This window comes from Chelon labrosus (genome assembly GCF_963514085.1).
Source record: "Chelon labrosus genome assembly, chromosome: 17".
NCBI lineage: Eukaryota > Metazoa > Chordata > Actinopteri > Mugiliformes > Mugilidae > Chelon > Chelon labrosus.
The window spans coordinates 21,183,614-21,200,587 of NC_140350.1; the positions used below are offsets into that span (position 1 = coordinate 21,183,614).

The following is a 16,974-nucleotide window of genomic DNA, read 5'->3' on the forward strand; positions in this document are numbered from 1 at the left end:
ACTTATCAATGACATATAGCAAAGAAACGGAACAATTTTCAAGACATTTAATAGTTTCCTCGAATAATCAACCATGCACACATGTAAATATGTTATTTAAATAATAAATACAGCATGCATACCTGCAAAGAAACATCTTAAAATGTTCCCTGGACCCTAAAGTCTGCGGTTCCTTACCTGCTTTTATATTAGATTAGACCATTTGACTAATTTTAGGTTAATCTGAACTCAGAAAAACTGAAAAGTGACAGTTAAATAAATTCAAACTAGCACCAGAATGACCAAATTATTCACTTTTAAATGATATAAAGCAAAGAAACTGAACAATTTTTAAGACATTTAATTGTTTCCTTGCATAATCAACCATGCACACATGCAAATGTGTTTTTTAAATAATAAATACAGCATGCATACCTGCAAAGAAACATCTTAAAATGTCCCCTGGACCCTGAAGTCTGCTGATCCTTACCTGCTTTTATATTAGATTAGACTATCAGATCAGACCATTTGACTAATTTAAGGTTAATCTGAACTCAGAAAAACTGAAAAGTGGCAGTTAAATAAATTCAAACTAGCACCAGAATGACCAAATTATTCACTTTTAAATGATATAAAGCAAAGACACTGAACAATTTTAAGACATTTAATTGTTTCCTTGAATAATCAACCATGCACACATGCAAATGTGTTTTTTAAATATTAAACACAGCATGCATACCTGCAAAGAAACATCTTAAAATGTCCCCTGGACCCTAAAGTCTGTATATTAGATCAAATTATTCACTTTTCAATGATATAAAGCAAAGAAAATGACACTGGAATTTAATTGTTTTAATCAGCCATGCGCACATGCAAAATATGATTCTTCAATAATACAAAAAAAAAAAAAAACCTGCAAAGAAAGATCTTAAAATGTCCCCTGGACCCTGAAGTCTGCGGCTCCTTAGAGTAATGCAGAGTTACGGGGTAGGGTGGGGTAGGATGGGGTGGGGGGTTGTTGATGCTGCCTCGCTCCGCCTCTGGCTGACTGATTGGCTCAGCTGTCCAGCTCTCCCCCGACTGTCCAATGCCTACAAAGCCCTTTTCTGTACCCTGTCGCTACTGTATTCAGATCCGTGCCTTTGTGCACACTACGACCCTAATGGCCTCGTAGCAGCCGCAGAATTTAGTGCTTGTACGGGAACAGGGCAGCCCCGTTCACACGCACACACCTCGTCTCCAAATGCGTCCGGGCTTGGCGGGTTTAGCGGCGGAGATGCTGAGCGGTGCTACCTGCAGGGCCAGGCCGAGGCTCGGCAGCCTCTTGCTGGCCCCCGTCACCAAAACAGTGCCGCCGATGTCAGGCACGGGCAACCGCAGATTTCGGTCCACGTCCTCCATGCAGGGGTTCTCGGAGTTGGCGAGAGAGCGGTCGAAGACTGTCACGTCGTTTTACAACCAGTCTGCCATCGACGTGTCAGCGGAAAAGGTGAAAATTAGATTTTTTTTGGCCGGTTTCTCATCTGTAAAAAGGGCTACAGAGGTGGCAACGAGGGAGCGGTAAGCTAGCTGTAGCTTGACAGCGAAAAGCTAACCGTTAGCACTGGCTGTGGTGTGTTCAGGGAGACACAGAAAAGGCAGTAAACGCGAGATTCTTTCACTTAAACGAGCCGTTATCCACCGTTAGCGACATCAATTCACACATTTAAGCTAAAATTAAGACTTTTAAATTATCTTAATTATCTTATCGGAAAAAGCCTTCAACACAACCGGAAAGTCCGTGGCTAATAAATTAAATTATCCCTCATTTTATATTTAACTAAATCGCAGCTTTATTTAAAAAAAAGAAAAAGAAAAAAGCATATACCTTTGCGTTTTATTGATATTATTTTATTATTACTTTATTTTGTTTAAGGTCATAATGCATATCATTATAATCTAACGGCCCAGAGGTCGTTAAAGGTACCTCCAGATCTAGCTAGCTCTGATATGTCTTGTTTGACACTGAGGTCTGAACGCAACGTGACGGTGTTTCTAGTAAAAGCTAATATGTTGAAATAACTCATGAGGTTATTGTCACCGGGCGTTAACGCTAAAAACAAAAGTTGTAGATTAAAAAAAATAAAAAATAAAAAATAAAAAATCTGATGTGTGAGCCAAACTATGTGAAATCGACCAATAACAAGAGAGTTCATGGTGTAAAGTTTCAGATGGAGGTTACGTTGTCCCAGCTAATGGGCGGACAGCGGAACAATCTGGCTGCCTTCACGGCGCCTAATTTATTTAATTATTTTTTTAGTTTTTTAGTTTTGTTAGCCTTCTCAGATGTTTTTTGTAGTTGTTTTTTTAAGAAAAACACTTATTATTATTTTTCTTAATTATTATTATTATTATTCGTTTTTGTTATATGCTTTTTTTCTTCGACGTTTTTCACTTGAGCAAAACAAACTTTCTTCACATTAAAATGAGGAAGTATTTTCCAGTTGCATGTGGAAGTCAAGTTCATAAACAAACACCCCCAAAATAAATAGCTAAACAATAAATGTTGTTGTCTTACACAGAAGAATTTGTTCAAATTTTGCCCATACACCGATCAGCCACAACATTAAAACCACTGTCAGGTGCAGTAAATAACATTGACCAGCTTGTGACAATCCAGTGTTCTGCTGGGAAACTTTTGTACCTGGCATTCATTCATGTGGGTGTTACTCAGACATGTAGCGCCCAAGTAAACCAGACCAGGCACCTCCACCCCGTAGCAATGGCACTCCTTGATGGCAGCAGCCATCCCCAGCAGGATGCAACCTGACACAGGCACACACACAAAAAAACACAAAAACATGAAGAACAGCACAAGGTGTTGACCTGACCTCCAAACTCACTAGATCCCAAACTGATCAAGTATCTGTGGGATGATCCACAGAGGCCGAGCCCTTCAACCCACAGGACCCAAAGGCCCCCCACTGACAACAATATTAGGAATGTGGTCATAATGTGGAAATGTCGTTGTTTTGTGCAGTGCAACTTAAAAATACTGGGCCTTGCATTAAAGAATAAGGAGTATGTTGATTAGATGATTGATTGATGAGTTATTCACAGCTGCATATTGAATTCAAATACATAAAAAGCCTCAATAAATAAATGTTATTGTTTCTCATACAGTGGGACTTTTCTAGATGCATCAGAAAGTATTGTAAAGCAACTAACAAGAAGTCTGCACAAAACTCTGGCTGCCTTTACGACCTCTAAAATGTTTAGCTCTTCTCAAATCAGTTTAAATCAATTCTGTCCATAATATTCAAAGTTTTCACTCGTGCAAAAACAAATGTCACAAGCATTTCTTCACAGTAAAACGAGGAAGTATTTTTCAGTTGCATGTTGGAATTTATGTCCACAAATAAAGAGATAAAGCTTATCCTTCTTGCAGTTGAATCTGTGAAATCCCTGGCTCGTTGCATTAGCAAACAAAACATTTGCAGGATACTGGTCAGCGTGTTACAGTGTTAAACACAGAAAGGACAGAGGGTAAGAGCTTGTATTACTGCTTGTAGTCTTGTGACCCACAGTCACACATTAATCTCGGTTCCCACAAGCTGGGAACCGCTGCACGAGAGACGATTTAAAAGGGCCAGAAAAGGGGAGCCATTTAGATTACAGCGACTCACTTGCTGTGCATTTTCATGCTCCTTAGAGAACCAGGTCAAAGTCTCCGCTTGTGCGTACGTAACCGTGTTTGCATAGTCGAATACTTTCGTCTCCCCGCAGCATTTCGCAGTGTCGCGTCAGGCTGCAGGACGGTGAAACGAATAAATGAATGTTTGACTTTATGCTTGGTATTAACGTGAGATCTGGAGATCAGCGTGACACGGTCTGACCGGTCCAGTCACGGTCCGATTGCAGGGCATTCAATGCATATATTTACACAAAAGATTTTTTTTTTAACTAAGCTAAGACACTTTGATATAGTTTGGATGTTAATATGAAGCACGAATGCAACTAAATACCCTCTAAAACCTGCTTTCAGTATTATTACATGCTTCTAAATCTAAAACAAGAACAAGATCCTCCAATTTCACTTGTTTATTTGTTTTAACACGTGTACATACTCTAAACTATTATGTGGGACAGGGAAAGGGACTGCTGGTGAAATTGAACCGTTAGCTATAGAATTACATTTATCTGAATGTACGTTTTCTCAAACAAGCACAGCAGTTTTTACGTTTCCGCTGACATATACTTTATATAACATAACAGATGTGTAGATCTGGTGTGTGGATCTGTATCAAGGATTGCAAGGATCTCGCACGATTGCTTGTGTTTAAACATTTCACATTTGACAGCATTGAGTTCTTTTGTTAAATACCTTTAGTTTTGTGAAGAAATCTACTTCTGAGCAGTGTATTTCTGGTGCCAGTTCTTAAATCTAGACGTTATATAAGTCTTTCCTGCGGTTGTGAGAGTTTAAAACGATTGTGCCACTCTCTCCAGGCCTCTGTACGACTGACCTTAGCGACCCTGCTGTATTCTGGGAAGTCTCCTGATGGACACCACATCCTGGTAAGTGTTCGAGCCGCGCAAAGAAGAAATGTTTTTTAAAGATTGTTTGCGACTCTTTGCCCACTTGCTCTTCACCGTCCTGTGTTTGTGTGTCGCCTCAGAGCAGTGCCAAGTACCTCCACAAGGAGCTGCCCGTGCGAATCGCCCATCGCATCAAGGGCTTCCGTAGTTTGCCCTTCATCATTGGTTGCAACCCCACCATTCTGCAAGTGGTAAGGAGGCAGTTCATGTTCATCGTGCGCATGTGTGGGACTAGACGTGAAGCCAGCGCTGCAGCAGATTCTGTAAGAAGAAGAAAGTGACAACTAGGTTTTGGCACTGGAGAGTGTGCTTTGAGAGCTGACAGCTGTCGCCTCTGTTCTCGTGGCTCAGGAGGGAGAGAAGGTTGTCTGTTCAATCCCCAGCTCCTCCAGTTCACGTGTCCATGAACAGATTAGAATGAACTGATCCAAATTGTAAAAACACTTCACACTGTGTACATGTACGTGCCTGCTCATGAATCATCACTTTCCAACCTGCACCAGATACACACGTTCCCGTTATTTAGGCGTAATCAGCCACTACATTAAAACCACCAGCCAGGGAAGTGAATAACACTGATGATCTCATGACGAATCTGGGTTTTGGCATTTATGCGGATGTTGCTTTAACACCTGAACATGTTGCAGAGCAAGAGTTTCCTCGTGGCAACGGCAAACATGGTCTTCCTGGCTCCAAGCTGCCATATGTTCCTCAGATAAGCAGTGCACACACACAGCCGGCCATCCATGTGATGTAAAAGAAAAACACGAGTCATCCGACCAGGCCGTCTTCTTCCATTGCTCTGTGGCTCCGTTTTGATGTGTGTTCATTGTAGGAGCTTTAAGCAGTGGAGAGGCATCAGGATGGACACCCTGACTGACTCTGACCACACACTGCCAGCCTACACTCCTCACGTCTATCTATCAGTGAGCCCTGGACCACTTTTGATGGGCACCGATCACTGCAGACCGGGAATGCCCCGCAGTTTGATCGAGGCATCACAATGTGGTCCTTGTCAAAGTCTCTCAAATCCTTCCACTTGTCCAGTTTTCCTGCTTCTGAACATCAACGTTGAGGACAAACTGTTGACTTGCTCGTGCCGTGATAACAACTTAATCACTTGATTATGACCAGACAGTCTGAAATAGGCTGGTTAAACACACAGGCTGGTTATGAATGGCTGCTAATTAATGCCTGACTCACATATGTATATATTCCTCAGGAAAATTAGAGACTGTAATTTCATTCCCCCCCGTAATCAAAATGTTAATTTTAAAAAGGCTGCCTGCCTGCCGCTAACGACATTTTGTCAGCACATTCCTCTTCGCCAGCAGTTTATAGATGTTTATAGAAGAAGAAGAGTTTTGCGGCGGTGCGTGTTTATTAGAAATACGTGACAGATGAAGATATAAACTTGGCTGCAGACATAACCTCCAGTGTTCAGTATTTGGGTAAGCGTGACATGATCGTTTACTGCAAGGCAAAGCTCGTAAAGAGCAGCAGACGTCACTTTAAAGAGTCTGATGAATGGATTCGTTTTGAAGATGTGTTTAATTCCCGATCGAGCCGGCTGATCCCGTTGCATCGACTGAGCTTGGTTTTTCTGTCTGCTGTCGCCAAGTTTTCATTCAGGAGAACATCCCCTCCGGTAAAACCCGTGCACAGTGAGGTCTGTGGTTCATCAGCAGAGAGTATTCTTGGAGGAACATTGAGTTCAAACTCTGATTTAGACAAACAAAGTCTTGTCTCAGCCTCCTTGTACCAAGGTGAAGGTGGCACCAGGTCCACAGTGTGCCTAGACAAACGTCGCTCTAACGCAATAATAAGTAGTCAAGATTGTTTCTATTTTTATTTTATTATTTTTTTAACCCTGCACAGCCTTCACACCCAGAACACGCCAGCTCTCCATGTGCGCCTCATGACGAACTTTCACCCAGATTCCTTCCTTTCTTATATCACACTTCTCTGTGCAGATTGCATAAGGGGAGCTCCTTTTGTGTGCCGTCGGTTGGAATGTAGGTCAACGTGGATTTACTTTCACTACTCTGCTCTTTGATCAAAAAAAATAAAAACAATGCTCGGAGCACTGGAGACCTTAAATTTCACACATCCAGATCTTGAATTACATTTTAATTCATTTTAATCTGGATTTAACTGAAAGGAGGAAAAGTTTTGAAGCAGTTTTGAAGCATCCTGAAGTGTTGTGATAATGTGAGACACATGTGGATGTTTTCGAGCAGAGGGGGCCCGGGCCGGTGAGAGGGGTTATTCTGGTTTTGTGGATGTTTTCTGGTTGAGTGAAAAATCGCAGAGAATCAGCCTTAACGGCAGCTCACACGTCTTCTCTCTTGTCTTGCAGCATGAACTGTATATCAGGGCGTACCACATGCTCATTGACTTTCCCCAGGTGAGTCTTCGATACACAAACGCATAAACAGGAAATCCATGACACACACACACACACACACACACACACACGGGGTTGCAAGTTCAAGTTGTTCTATCTCAGGGTGCAGGTTTGTTCGTGAGCAAAACAGGAAATGAGCCAACTGAGGGAACCGTCGCTATTTGTGTTGTAGCAGCTCCAGAGTCGGTTAATCTTGCTCAGCAATAAGCCATCCCGTTTTTTTTTATCTAACCTTTATTTAACTGTGAAGTTCCCACTGAGATCAAGAACCTCTTTTTCAAGTTAGTCCTGACCTAGAACAGCAAATACAACTATGCATTTAACGCACAAACAAAAGACACAGAAGCAGATTATAAAAAATAAATAAATAAAACAAGTGCATATTGTTGAGTAGGCCTCAAGTACGCTCAGTCTCCAGCCTTTCAGCAACATGTTCCAGGCAAAACGTGCAGAGTAGACAACAGCCCTTTTACCCAATTCAGTACAGACGCATGGAAGAAAACGCAACTAATGATCTTTTTATCCAAAATTCGACTTCTCTGTGCGTTTCCAAGTGATTTAAAAGTGTTTATATTCAGATAAGGCGCACACAGAGGAGTGAAAAGATGAATATTTGACCACTCGGTGTGAAATGTGGGTCAGATTCCTCCATGTTTCATTCCTTGTTTGACAGTGAGAAGCCTTTTTTCCTTTCTGCGAATGCACTGTCCTTGTTCTTGTGTCGGTACATGTTCACTACGTGTACATATAGCGACAGACCTGCCCAACGTGTTTTTTTTTTGGCGTTCTGCTCCGTTTAAATGTACTTCTAACTGCAGTTAGCTGTGAAAAGTTGCCCTCTGGCTTTTTCTGATACCGTCAGCAAAAACGCACGTCTCGCAATTCTTTTTACGTCAGAAAGGTCTTGTATAAACACATTTCGAGTGAGATGAGAACAAAATAATCCTTTCACAGATGTCTCATGAAGGGCTTTGAGCTTCTCCCTGCTGCACGTGCTCTTCTCTCCCTGAGGTGGAGTCACCTGAACTGTAATAGCACCCCGGCTAAATTATAATGTCTAAAAATGTCCACGGTGCTAATTTGGAGAGACAGCAGAGTCTTGTCGCGCTCTCGCTGTTCACCGAGGTGTCCATTATGCACCGTGAAGCTGCTGCAACGTTTCTAGTGTGAAGCATCTTTGCAGGAAGAGCCCAGTTTCATTAAGGGTAAAAGAGGCAGACAAATGGAAATATTAATAAAAGAAAAGGACACGTTTCTGTTCAAAGATGAAAAAACGTGGTGCAGTAAAGTGTTGTTGCTCTGAAAGCGACAGGAAAACGTGGAAGAAGTTGAGTTAGGTTTGCATTTATAGCAAATTAGCGCCGTGTGCATTCAAGAAACACGACTGCTGAGAAGGGGCTGTTACCAGCTTTCTCAAGAACTCACAACAAAGTTTCTCAAATAGGTGAGTGTACCATTCAACCCACGCCTGATGATGAAACACGGTATTAAAACAGTTGTGAACGCCCTCTGATGATTAAACCCCATAAAAGACAAAGACGCAGCAAAAACTTTTAGCTAAACTGTGTCAGTTCATCGGAACGACTTAAAATTCAAAACTTAACTGCTTGTGTCCCCTGATCTCTACACTTGTTGAAAAGGCCAAGAACAGACACACAAACACATACTTTCACTGAATGAATTGTCAGATCTTCTCAAAAATAAAAAAATGTTTTTAGAGCAGGCTTCTTTAATGGTGTCCCCCCTCTTTTGACAGATCAAGGATCAGGACGTCGAGGTTCGTTTCTGTAAACTGGTGCAGCAGCTGCTGGACGACCACAAAGACGTGGTCACCATGCTGGCCCAGGGCTTCAGGGAGTGTCGCAGACACGTCCAGGTACTGGAAGAGCTACGCCTGCAAAGAACCAACCTGTTACTGCAGGCTGGACCTGAAATTATAGTTCTTCACTTTTGTCTTGAAGGCACTTAACATCAATCAGCCGCAACATTAAAACCACTGACGGGTGAAGTGAATAACATTGATCATCTTGTGACGATTCTGGGAAACTTTTTGACCTGGCATTCATTCATGTGGGTGTTACTTAGACATGTAGCACCCACCTAGACCAGACCAGGCACCCCCACCCCATAGCAATGACACTCCTTGATGTTCCTAAATCCTAAAATGATTTAGGAACATCTAAAAAAAAAACATGAAGAACAGCACAAGGTGTTGACCTGGCCTCCAAATTCACTAGATCCCAAACTGATCAAGTATCTGTGGGATGATCCACAGAGGCCCCTCCCCTCAAAGGCTCCCCACTAACAACATCCTGTTGTCAGACACCGCAGGACACCCTCAGAAACCCCATGTCCATTCTCTGATGAGTCACCACAAGGGAGACCTACACAATATTAGGAAGGTGGTTATAATATTGTTCCAGATCGGTGTACAGTCCCTTCAATTATTGGAAAGATTATTTGAAATCAAAGAGTGTTACTCATTCTCTACATGTAAGGACTGGTTTACTTCTGTGAATGACTAGCAACTCAGTCCGGCTTAGCTGTTTTAACCACGTTAATGTGTTTTTTTTTATCTGTGAAGCATCAACCTGCGTTTCTTGCCGTTACAGGACGAGACGATCCTCCGCAACTTCCTGGATACGACGCTGTGCTCTCGTCTGGGAATCCGAATGCTAGCCACGCACCACCTCGCCCTCCACGAGGACAACGTACGCCTTTCTGTGATTTTCTTTTTGTTTGTTCGTTTGTTTTAGACCTTTGAACTGTGTTGTTTGCCCAGAGCAGAACATATGGTGAGCCTCAGGGGGAGGTTTAATGGTTGTCAATATAACGGCAATATAATGTTCTTGTTTGACCGAAACAGCCCATTTACATTTCTGACGGTCCCGTCTCCTGCCTCTTTAAAAGTGGACACAGATACACACTTTTATAAAAGCTGGTTAATTAGTCGTGGGAAATAGCAAATTAATGGTATTTTTATGTGTAGTAATTTTATTTATTCTTTATTCTTGGTTCCAGCCTGATTTTGTTGGGATCATATGCAGACGTCTGTCCCCCAAGAAGATCATAGAGAAGTGGGTGGACTTTGCCAGGTAAGCATCATTCACCGCCGCTCTGTTTGCTTATCACCTTCAGGTGACTTTCTGCTTCTGTTGACAGAGGCGGGTCAGAGTTCAGCCAATAAACCGTCAGGATCGGTGCCTGGGGCTGTTAATGAGATATGAGCTATCATTACTGTTTACCTTTTGTAATCTTATCACTTGACCTTTTTGGAGAAACTTTGGAGTTCACAGAGAAAGCTCCTACTGTGCGTGGACTAATAATCAGTGAATCAGGCTGGAAATAAATGCATTATAATTATTAAACAGTGTGAAATTAGTTTTATTAATAAATGTTCCTTGTGTCCGACAGGCGCCTTTGTGAACACCAGTATGGTAACTCTCCCAGGGTGAGGATCAACGGACATGTAGCTGCTCGCTTCCCCTTTATCCCTTTGCCTCTGGATTACATCCTGCCCGAGCTCCTCAAGAACGCCATGAGGTAACCTCACCAGTAACACTTACCGGACATGAATGTGGATTTATCTCATACCGGCTCCTGTTTAGTCAAGAGCTGAAAATCTGGAGATGGAAAACCTTAAGATTTGTTTCCACAGGTTTTCAAAATGCCTTCATTCATTCTGTCGTATGATATTTTAGGATATGGTCATTTTGCATATGTTGCTAGCTACCATGCTCTTTAATAAAGTTTAGCAAGTCTGAACATGGAGGTTTTGAAGGTCTGAAACTGAAGATTTAAAGGGGAACTACTCTTTTTTTACAACCTGGACCTTATTTGTGGCATAAAATACGATTGTTTACTCACCCATATAACTTTTGTGTAAATTAGAGTCAGTCAAGAGATATTTACATCCGCGTATATCCATATAATGGGAGTGACTGGGGCACCGAAACGCAGCCTCTAAATAACACATTATCTGCCGCGAAACTCATTAATTTCACCAATATTTTGTTATGGTAATTTACTACTGCTATGGTTCGTTCACAACCTCAGAATCGGAAAAATATTCAGCCATGTTGCAAAAAAATAGCAGTTTTTAGAGGCTGCGTTTCGGTGCCCCAGTCACTCCCACTATATGGATATACGCAGATCTAAATATCTGATGAACGACTACAAATTACACAAAAGTTATATGGGTGAGTAAACACTTGTATTTTATGCCAGAAACAAGGTCCAGGTTGTAAAAACAAAACAGTAGTTCCCCTTTAAGGTCTTTTAAGTTTTTTACAAACATATTTTCAGCAGTTTTCAGATTAAGGTGTCAAACCGGGAGAACAGTGGGCAAATTTAAAACTCTGACGATGTGTTGGAGAACACGGAGAGCTGCAATTATGAAGTAGAAAACTCTAATTTAAAATACTTTAGGTTATCAGACCTTTTTTAAATTAGATTTCAAGTTAAAAATCTTGATTGTATTGTGTCTTTGGTAGTAAGACATGGAAGGAATCTTCTGCACAGAAATCCCCATTAGTTCAATATTAATCTCCATTATAGACATAGACATGTTTATCTCTGACCGTTAAAAATGAGCGACAAAGACTTGATTCTGTGACGAGAGCTGGGAGAAGAGTTTTTGGCCGGGAGCTGCTGGCTCTGAGTTGGCAGCGTTCGTGTTTGGGTTACAGGTTTCAGGGACAGAGGTGGGCGAGGAGGGGCAGTTTGGATAAAGAGAACCGTTGTTTGCAGCCTCTTTTTAATTCGTATTCAGGATTTGGGAAACTTCTCTCACCATTGTGATTTATTCAACTGGCTGAATTGATGAGCACTTAACAACAGAGAAGACGGATTTCATTGATTACGCTGTTAAAAATAGACATCTGTGAGAAAACCTGTCCTGTTTTAAAACGAAATCAGACATAGTGACTAAATGGATTTTAGGAAAACGTCTTACAGCCTTTGCGATTGATCTAATGTTCAAAAGAAGGCTGTTTTTGGTAATGAGAGAAAAATATTCTTATTCCTCAACCTTGTACTCTTCATAACTTCTTCAGGGCCACCATGGAGAGTCATCTGGACACGCCGTACAACGTGCCTGACGTCGTCGTTACCATCGCTAATAACGACATTGACTTTGTCATCAGGTGAGTGGCTACAGTTTCTAACGCAGCTTTTTGGGTTTAACCATCTAAAAATCAGGGAAGAGTCCAAGTATGATAAATATACACCATTCAGGCATAACATTATGACCACCTTCCTTTTATTGCGTAGGTCTCCCTTGTGCCTCCAAAACAGTTGTGACTCGTCAGAGAATTGACATGTTTGGGATTCATTTTGGGATCTATTGAATTTGGAGGCCAGGTCAACACCTTGTGCTGTTCTTCATGTTTTTTTAAGTTGTTCCTAAGTGTTTTTGTCATCAAGGAGTGTCATTGTTATGGGGTGGGGGTGTCTGGTCTGGTCTAGGTGGGTGCTACCAGTCAAAGTAACATCCACACCAATGAATGCCAGGTCGAAAAGTTTCCCAGCAGAACTTTGAATTGTCACAAGATGGTCAGTGTTATTTACTTCTCCTGTCAGTGGTTTTAATGTTGTGTATATACTTCTTATAAGCTTATAGTAATTTATAAGCTTCTGTTTTTTCAGTATCCCCTCCCATTTCGGTCATAATCTCTCTCTGCAGTAGGCCAGGAGATAATCTCTCTAGGGTTTTGTTAGTTTTACATCTCTAGAAAACCTCCACAGTTGACAAGGCGGCAACCTGATCTAATTCCCAAGTCCACCCCGCAGTACCCAAGTTTGTTTTGAAGCCGACAGTTGTTTGCTAGAGGACGCTCCTGGTTTCGTTCCACACTCTTCTAGCTGTCGGTGACACTGTTGCTTCACCCAGCACTCTGACATGGTGAACATGGTCGTAGGACAGTGTTTCCTTGTGGTAAACGCTTGGAGAACTCCGTGTTTGCATCATATTTTATGCATGTATCAGTCAAGCCCATCGGTTGTTGGGAAAAGACTTTGAGGCAACACTTGGTTCGCTCCTCTACAGGTTTTTCTTTTTACAGTGGTTTGGGCCTAGACTGAACCATTTCACCACCTCTGATTCCATGTAGACCAGGCAAGGTTTGCTCAAAGGTTTGCTTTGGAGTCTAACTTACTCCAGCATGGTGTCATGACGAATTGGAAATATTTTTGCACGTTTCAATCAAAGTGGAAATCCTCGCAAATCCTCACGAAATCCTGTGGGAAACACTGATAGATATTATTTTTGTTCTGATTCAGGATCTCAGATCGTGGCGGCGGCATCCCACACAATATCATTGACAAGGTGATGGATTACCACTTCAGCACGGCCGAGGAGAGCGCGCAGGACCCCCGCATGAGCAACATCTTCAACAACATCACCAACAGCGGGAATCAGTCCAGCCCGATGCACGGGTGAGAGTTTAACAGCATGTCTTCTATTCTCTAATGTACTCACATTTGTGTCAGAATGTTAAAAAAATAAAAAATAAACAATGCTTCCTGTCGTCTTGTGTCTCTGCAGGTTTGGCTTCGGCCTGCCGACCTCTAGGGCTTACGCTGAGTACCTGGGAGGCTCCCTGTCCGTGCAGTCCATGCAGGGCATCGGCACCGACGTCTACCTGCGTCTGCGCCACATCGACGGCAAAGGAGAGAGCTTCAGAGTGTAAAGCCGGTAATCCTTGTAAACCCCCCCCAACGTAGGAATCAGGCCATGCAGCAGCGTGGAGGGTTTCCCAACACGAAGGCTGGCAAGGACGGTCCGCAAAGTGATAGCCTTCAGTGTTTTGTCAGAAAGCTCCTAAATTCACAAACCCACTACTAATTATTTTTGTTGTTTTGTTTTTTGCCTTAGACTGATTATAAGCTATGTTAGCTCTCAAGTTAATGATTTCAATTGTTTTCCCTTTTGTTTTGTACCCTGTGGCATGTCGTCTTGAAGTTGTCGAACTTTTGAATGTTTGGGGTCATCGGGACAAACCGTGCTTGAGAGTGGACAGTGGTGGCGATGGGAGATGAAGGAAAGGACGAAGAGCTTCAGGTTTTAAAGAAGTTCAGCTTGAAGTTGATGGTCGCGTAGCCTCAGAACAGAGAGACGATATGAAATCAAACTTCTAACACACTCCAGCAACCCTGTCAGAATCTCTTCTCGAAGCTGCTCGCGCGTTCCTCGATGATCGGTAGTTGAATTTACTAATCTAAGGCTCGCGAGGGGAAGGAGTTAGCGTCGGTGGAAGCAGTGCGCACGCGCCGTAAACCTCAACCTTCGACGACCCTTAGCGATATCCTCCAGATCCTCCTCCGAGTTCGCGAACGCAGGAGAAAACTGCCAAAAAAACACCGAATGCTCATTAACAGATGTCCGCGCGGTCCCGTCTTTGCAGTATTTTTGCGGCGCTTTCAGACAGGGAAGCCACCGAGATGTTCAGCTGCCTTACCGTGCGATAGTTCCCGTCAACTGCATGCTGGCTTTTTATTTCCGCGGCTCTCTTTTTGTTGCCTTTCACATAAACAAACAAACAAACACACACCACGTCGCTCAGTTTCATTAATTACATGTCAGATAATTTTGCACAATATACAGATTTCCATATTGTAATGCTCAGCACTTGCACCGATCACAGCGGCTTTTGACTTTATCGTAGTAACTTTCAAACTAAAAATATGCCGGAGAAGTATTGTCTGTCAACTGTAACCTTTTTTTTTTTTTTAAAAGAAGTTGTGTGTTAGTTGTGTTTCAAATAAGGTGTCATTTCGACGCAGGTTTTCTATAATATACATTTCAGGATGAGTCAGTGAAGTGACAGGTTTTCTTCAACAGTAACTGGAAATTCAGATTTGCAAAGGTTGCTAATTATTTATTTTTTTTAGGTCAATTTATCCAGATCAGAACTTGATTATTATTGCATTATCTTGAGATTTGGGATATTTTGTACTTCTAATTATTATTATTAATTTAATTTGTCCCCTTTTCTTCCTTTTAATTTATAAATGTTCACGCCCCTAACGTCTCAGCTCAAGATGTAAAAGGCAAATAGGTCTGAATACCTGTTGCCTGCCCAGCGTCTCTGTCTTTTCCCTCTAAGACACTGGTGTTGTCTTAGACATCTCAACATTCATTAATTCATTTTCTGTAACCGCTTGTCCCGTGAAGGGTCGCGGGGGAGCTGGAGCCTATCCCAGCTGTCTTCGGGTGAGACAGGGTACAGTCTATTGCAGGGCTTGTAGTCTCAAGGTAATTTGTAGAAATGGGAACAAAGCTTGGAGGGGGGCTTGAGATACCCGTTCCAATTTAACTACTTTGGCACGACTGTGAGAAATATGGCAGACGAAAAGAGACCGTTTGCGACAACAATCAAGTTGCTGATCTCGATATATGTGCAAGAAAATGTCTAGCGAACCTTTGCCTGTCTGAGTTTCCACCGATTAATAATTTCACAGTGCAGAAATAAACTGAAAAACACACCACAACATACAACTTACAAGCACTCCCTCACACCGCGTTGAACATTCCCCAGTGGGCAGTAGTTGTCAAGCAACAGATCAACCTGGACGTCACATTTACACTTTTATTTAGGAGCATTAACATGTTATTAATACTGTTATCTCTCTCTTGTTATTATTATTTTTTTTTAAATCTGAAAGGGCATTAGGCGTACTGAGCTGGCAAACCTATGAACTTTGTAAACCGTCATTTTATTGTAAAGCTCAGCCTTGAAAGAGTCGCATACGTTGTATAGACTACCTTATGAATTTTTACAAATGAATTAACAGATTCACTTGTTTTCCACTGAGTTTACATACCTCCGAGTTAAAATGAAATATTTCAGCTTGGCGAGACGTTGTAAAAAATATCCAAACGAAATCTGATTTGATTTGTGAGAGGCTCATATTTATGTGGGCTTGTTGTGAAGATGAAATAATCCCACATAATTACCTGTTCAAGAGCAAAAGAGATGGAGACAGAGAGAGAGAGAACGTATTATCTGTAAAGACGTCTATATGGATTAACGTGTTTATTGTAGCTTTAAGGGCCTGAGAATATAAAATGTATGTAGTTTATGCATGTAAAGTAAAGCCGAAGGATTTTATTCCAATATGTTTTGAATTTGACAGTCAAGCTTGTGGCTTTTATTAAACATGTACTGTACCGCCCTCTGCTGGCCTTGGAGAAAAAGAAAAGAAGAAGTGATGGCACGCTGAAGAACACCGTTCTCCAATTTCCAATTTATTTTGCAGCCCCGAAATGAGAAAAAAAAATAATTTGAAAAGAAAAGGGTTTCCAGCGAAAGGCCAAACACTGGAATCGAGTAATGTTACTGACAAAATGTGCTGCCATTGAGTGTTTTTTTTGACTTTTAGACTGAAGTTTTGTTTTTCTCCCACATGTTTTCTGTTGTGTTCAGGACTTTGTAGACATTAAATTTCACTTGGTTGAAACTTTTGAGACTCGTTTTCATTTTTTACTCACTTGGTATTTATTCACTTGAAATAGGAAAAAGTACCTACCTATAAATGTGCTGGAATTACACTGAATTACACTATCCCAGACAACAAAATACATACGCTTTAAGTTTAAATAATATTAAACTGATAGTGTCATTAAGATTAGGAAAAAACACACGGTAGAAAATACAGAGATTTAAAATCAAAAGGAATTTAAATACAGGAAATGATGATTACACATTTAGAACAATTAAAAGTAGAAGCCAAAATGGTAAATTCAGTAGTTATTCTTAAAACAGCACCTCCAGTCATCTGAATATGTATAAGCCCTGTCCAACAGGGTTCTTGCACACTACCTAAAATATGAGGACTGTATATTTGTGTGATCGACATAAAGCTGCAAAAAACAGGCTTGACCTGATATCAACTTGAATGCTCTGAACAAAAAGTCTACAGAAACTCAATACAAAACAATTGTGTTATGAACAATTATCATCCTTGATCTTATTTTAACTTCTAACATTAATGCCGTTTGCGAGCCATGT

The 16,974-nt window shown here is 41.5% G+C and overlaps 1 protein-coding gene across 1 annotated transcript; it reads left to right on the forward strand.

Moving 5' to 3' along the window:
- Positions 1–840: 840 nt before the first annotated feature.
- bckdk (branched chain ketoacid dehydrogenase kinase) lies at positions 841–16,442 on the forward strand. The gene is made up of 11 exons (XM_084565541.1): positions 841–1,468; positions 4,468–4,536; positions 4,638–4,748; positions 6,917–6,964; positions 8,721–8,840; positions 9,577–9,675; positions 9,986–10,059; positions 10,379–10,507; positions 12,019–12,108; positions 13,244–13,399; positions 13,509–16,442. The coding sequence occupies exons 1-11, from the start codon at positions 1,223–1,225 to the stop codon at positions 13,651–13,653; spliced, it is 1,287 nt and encodes a 428-aa protein (XP_084421667.1). The 5' UTR covers positions 841–1,222; the 3' UTR covers positions 13,654–16,442.
- Positions 16,443–16,974: the final 532 nt, after the last annotated feature.

Bases quoted from the DNA above. Each gene is read 5' to 3' on its own strand.
- bckdk (XM_084565541.1), top strand. From the start codon at position 1,223: ATGCGTCCGGGCTTGGCGGGTTTAGCGGCGGAGATGCTGAGCGGTGCT. The intron at 10,060-10,378 runs GTAAGCATCATT...TGTGTCCGACAG, and splicing joins AAGTGGGTGGACTTTGCCAG to GCGCCTTTGTGAACACCAGT. The intron at 10,508-12,018 runs GTAACCTCACCA...TAACTTCTTCAG, and splicing joins CTCCTCAAGAACGCCATGAG to GGCCACCATGGAGAGTCATC.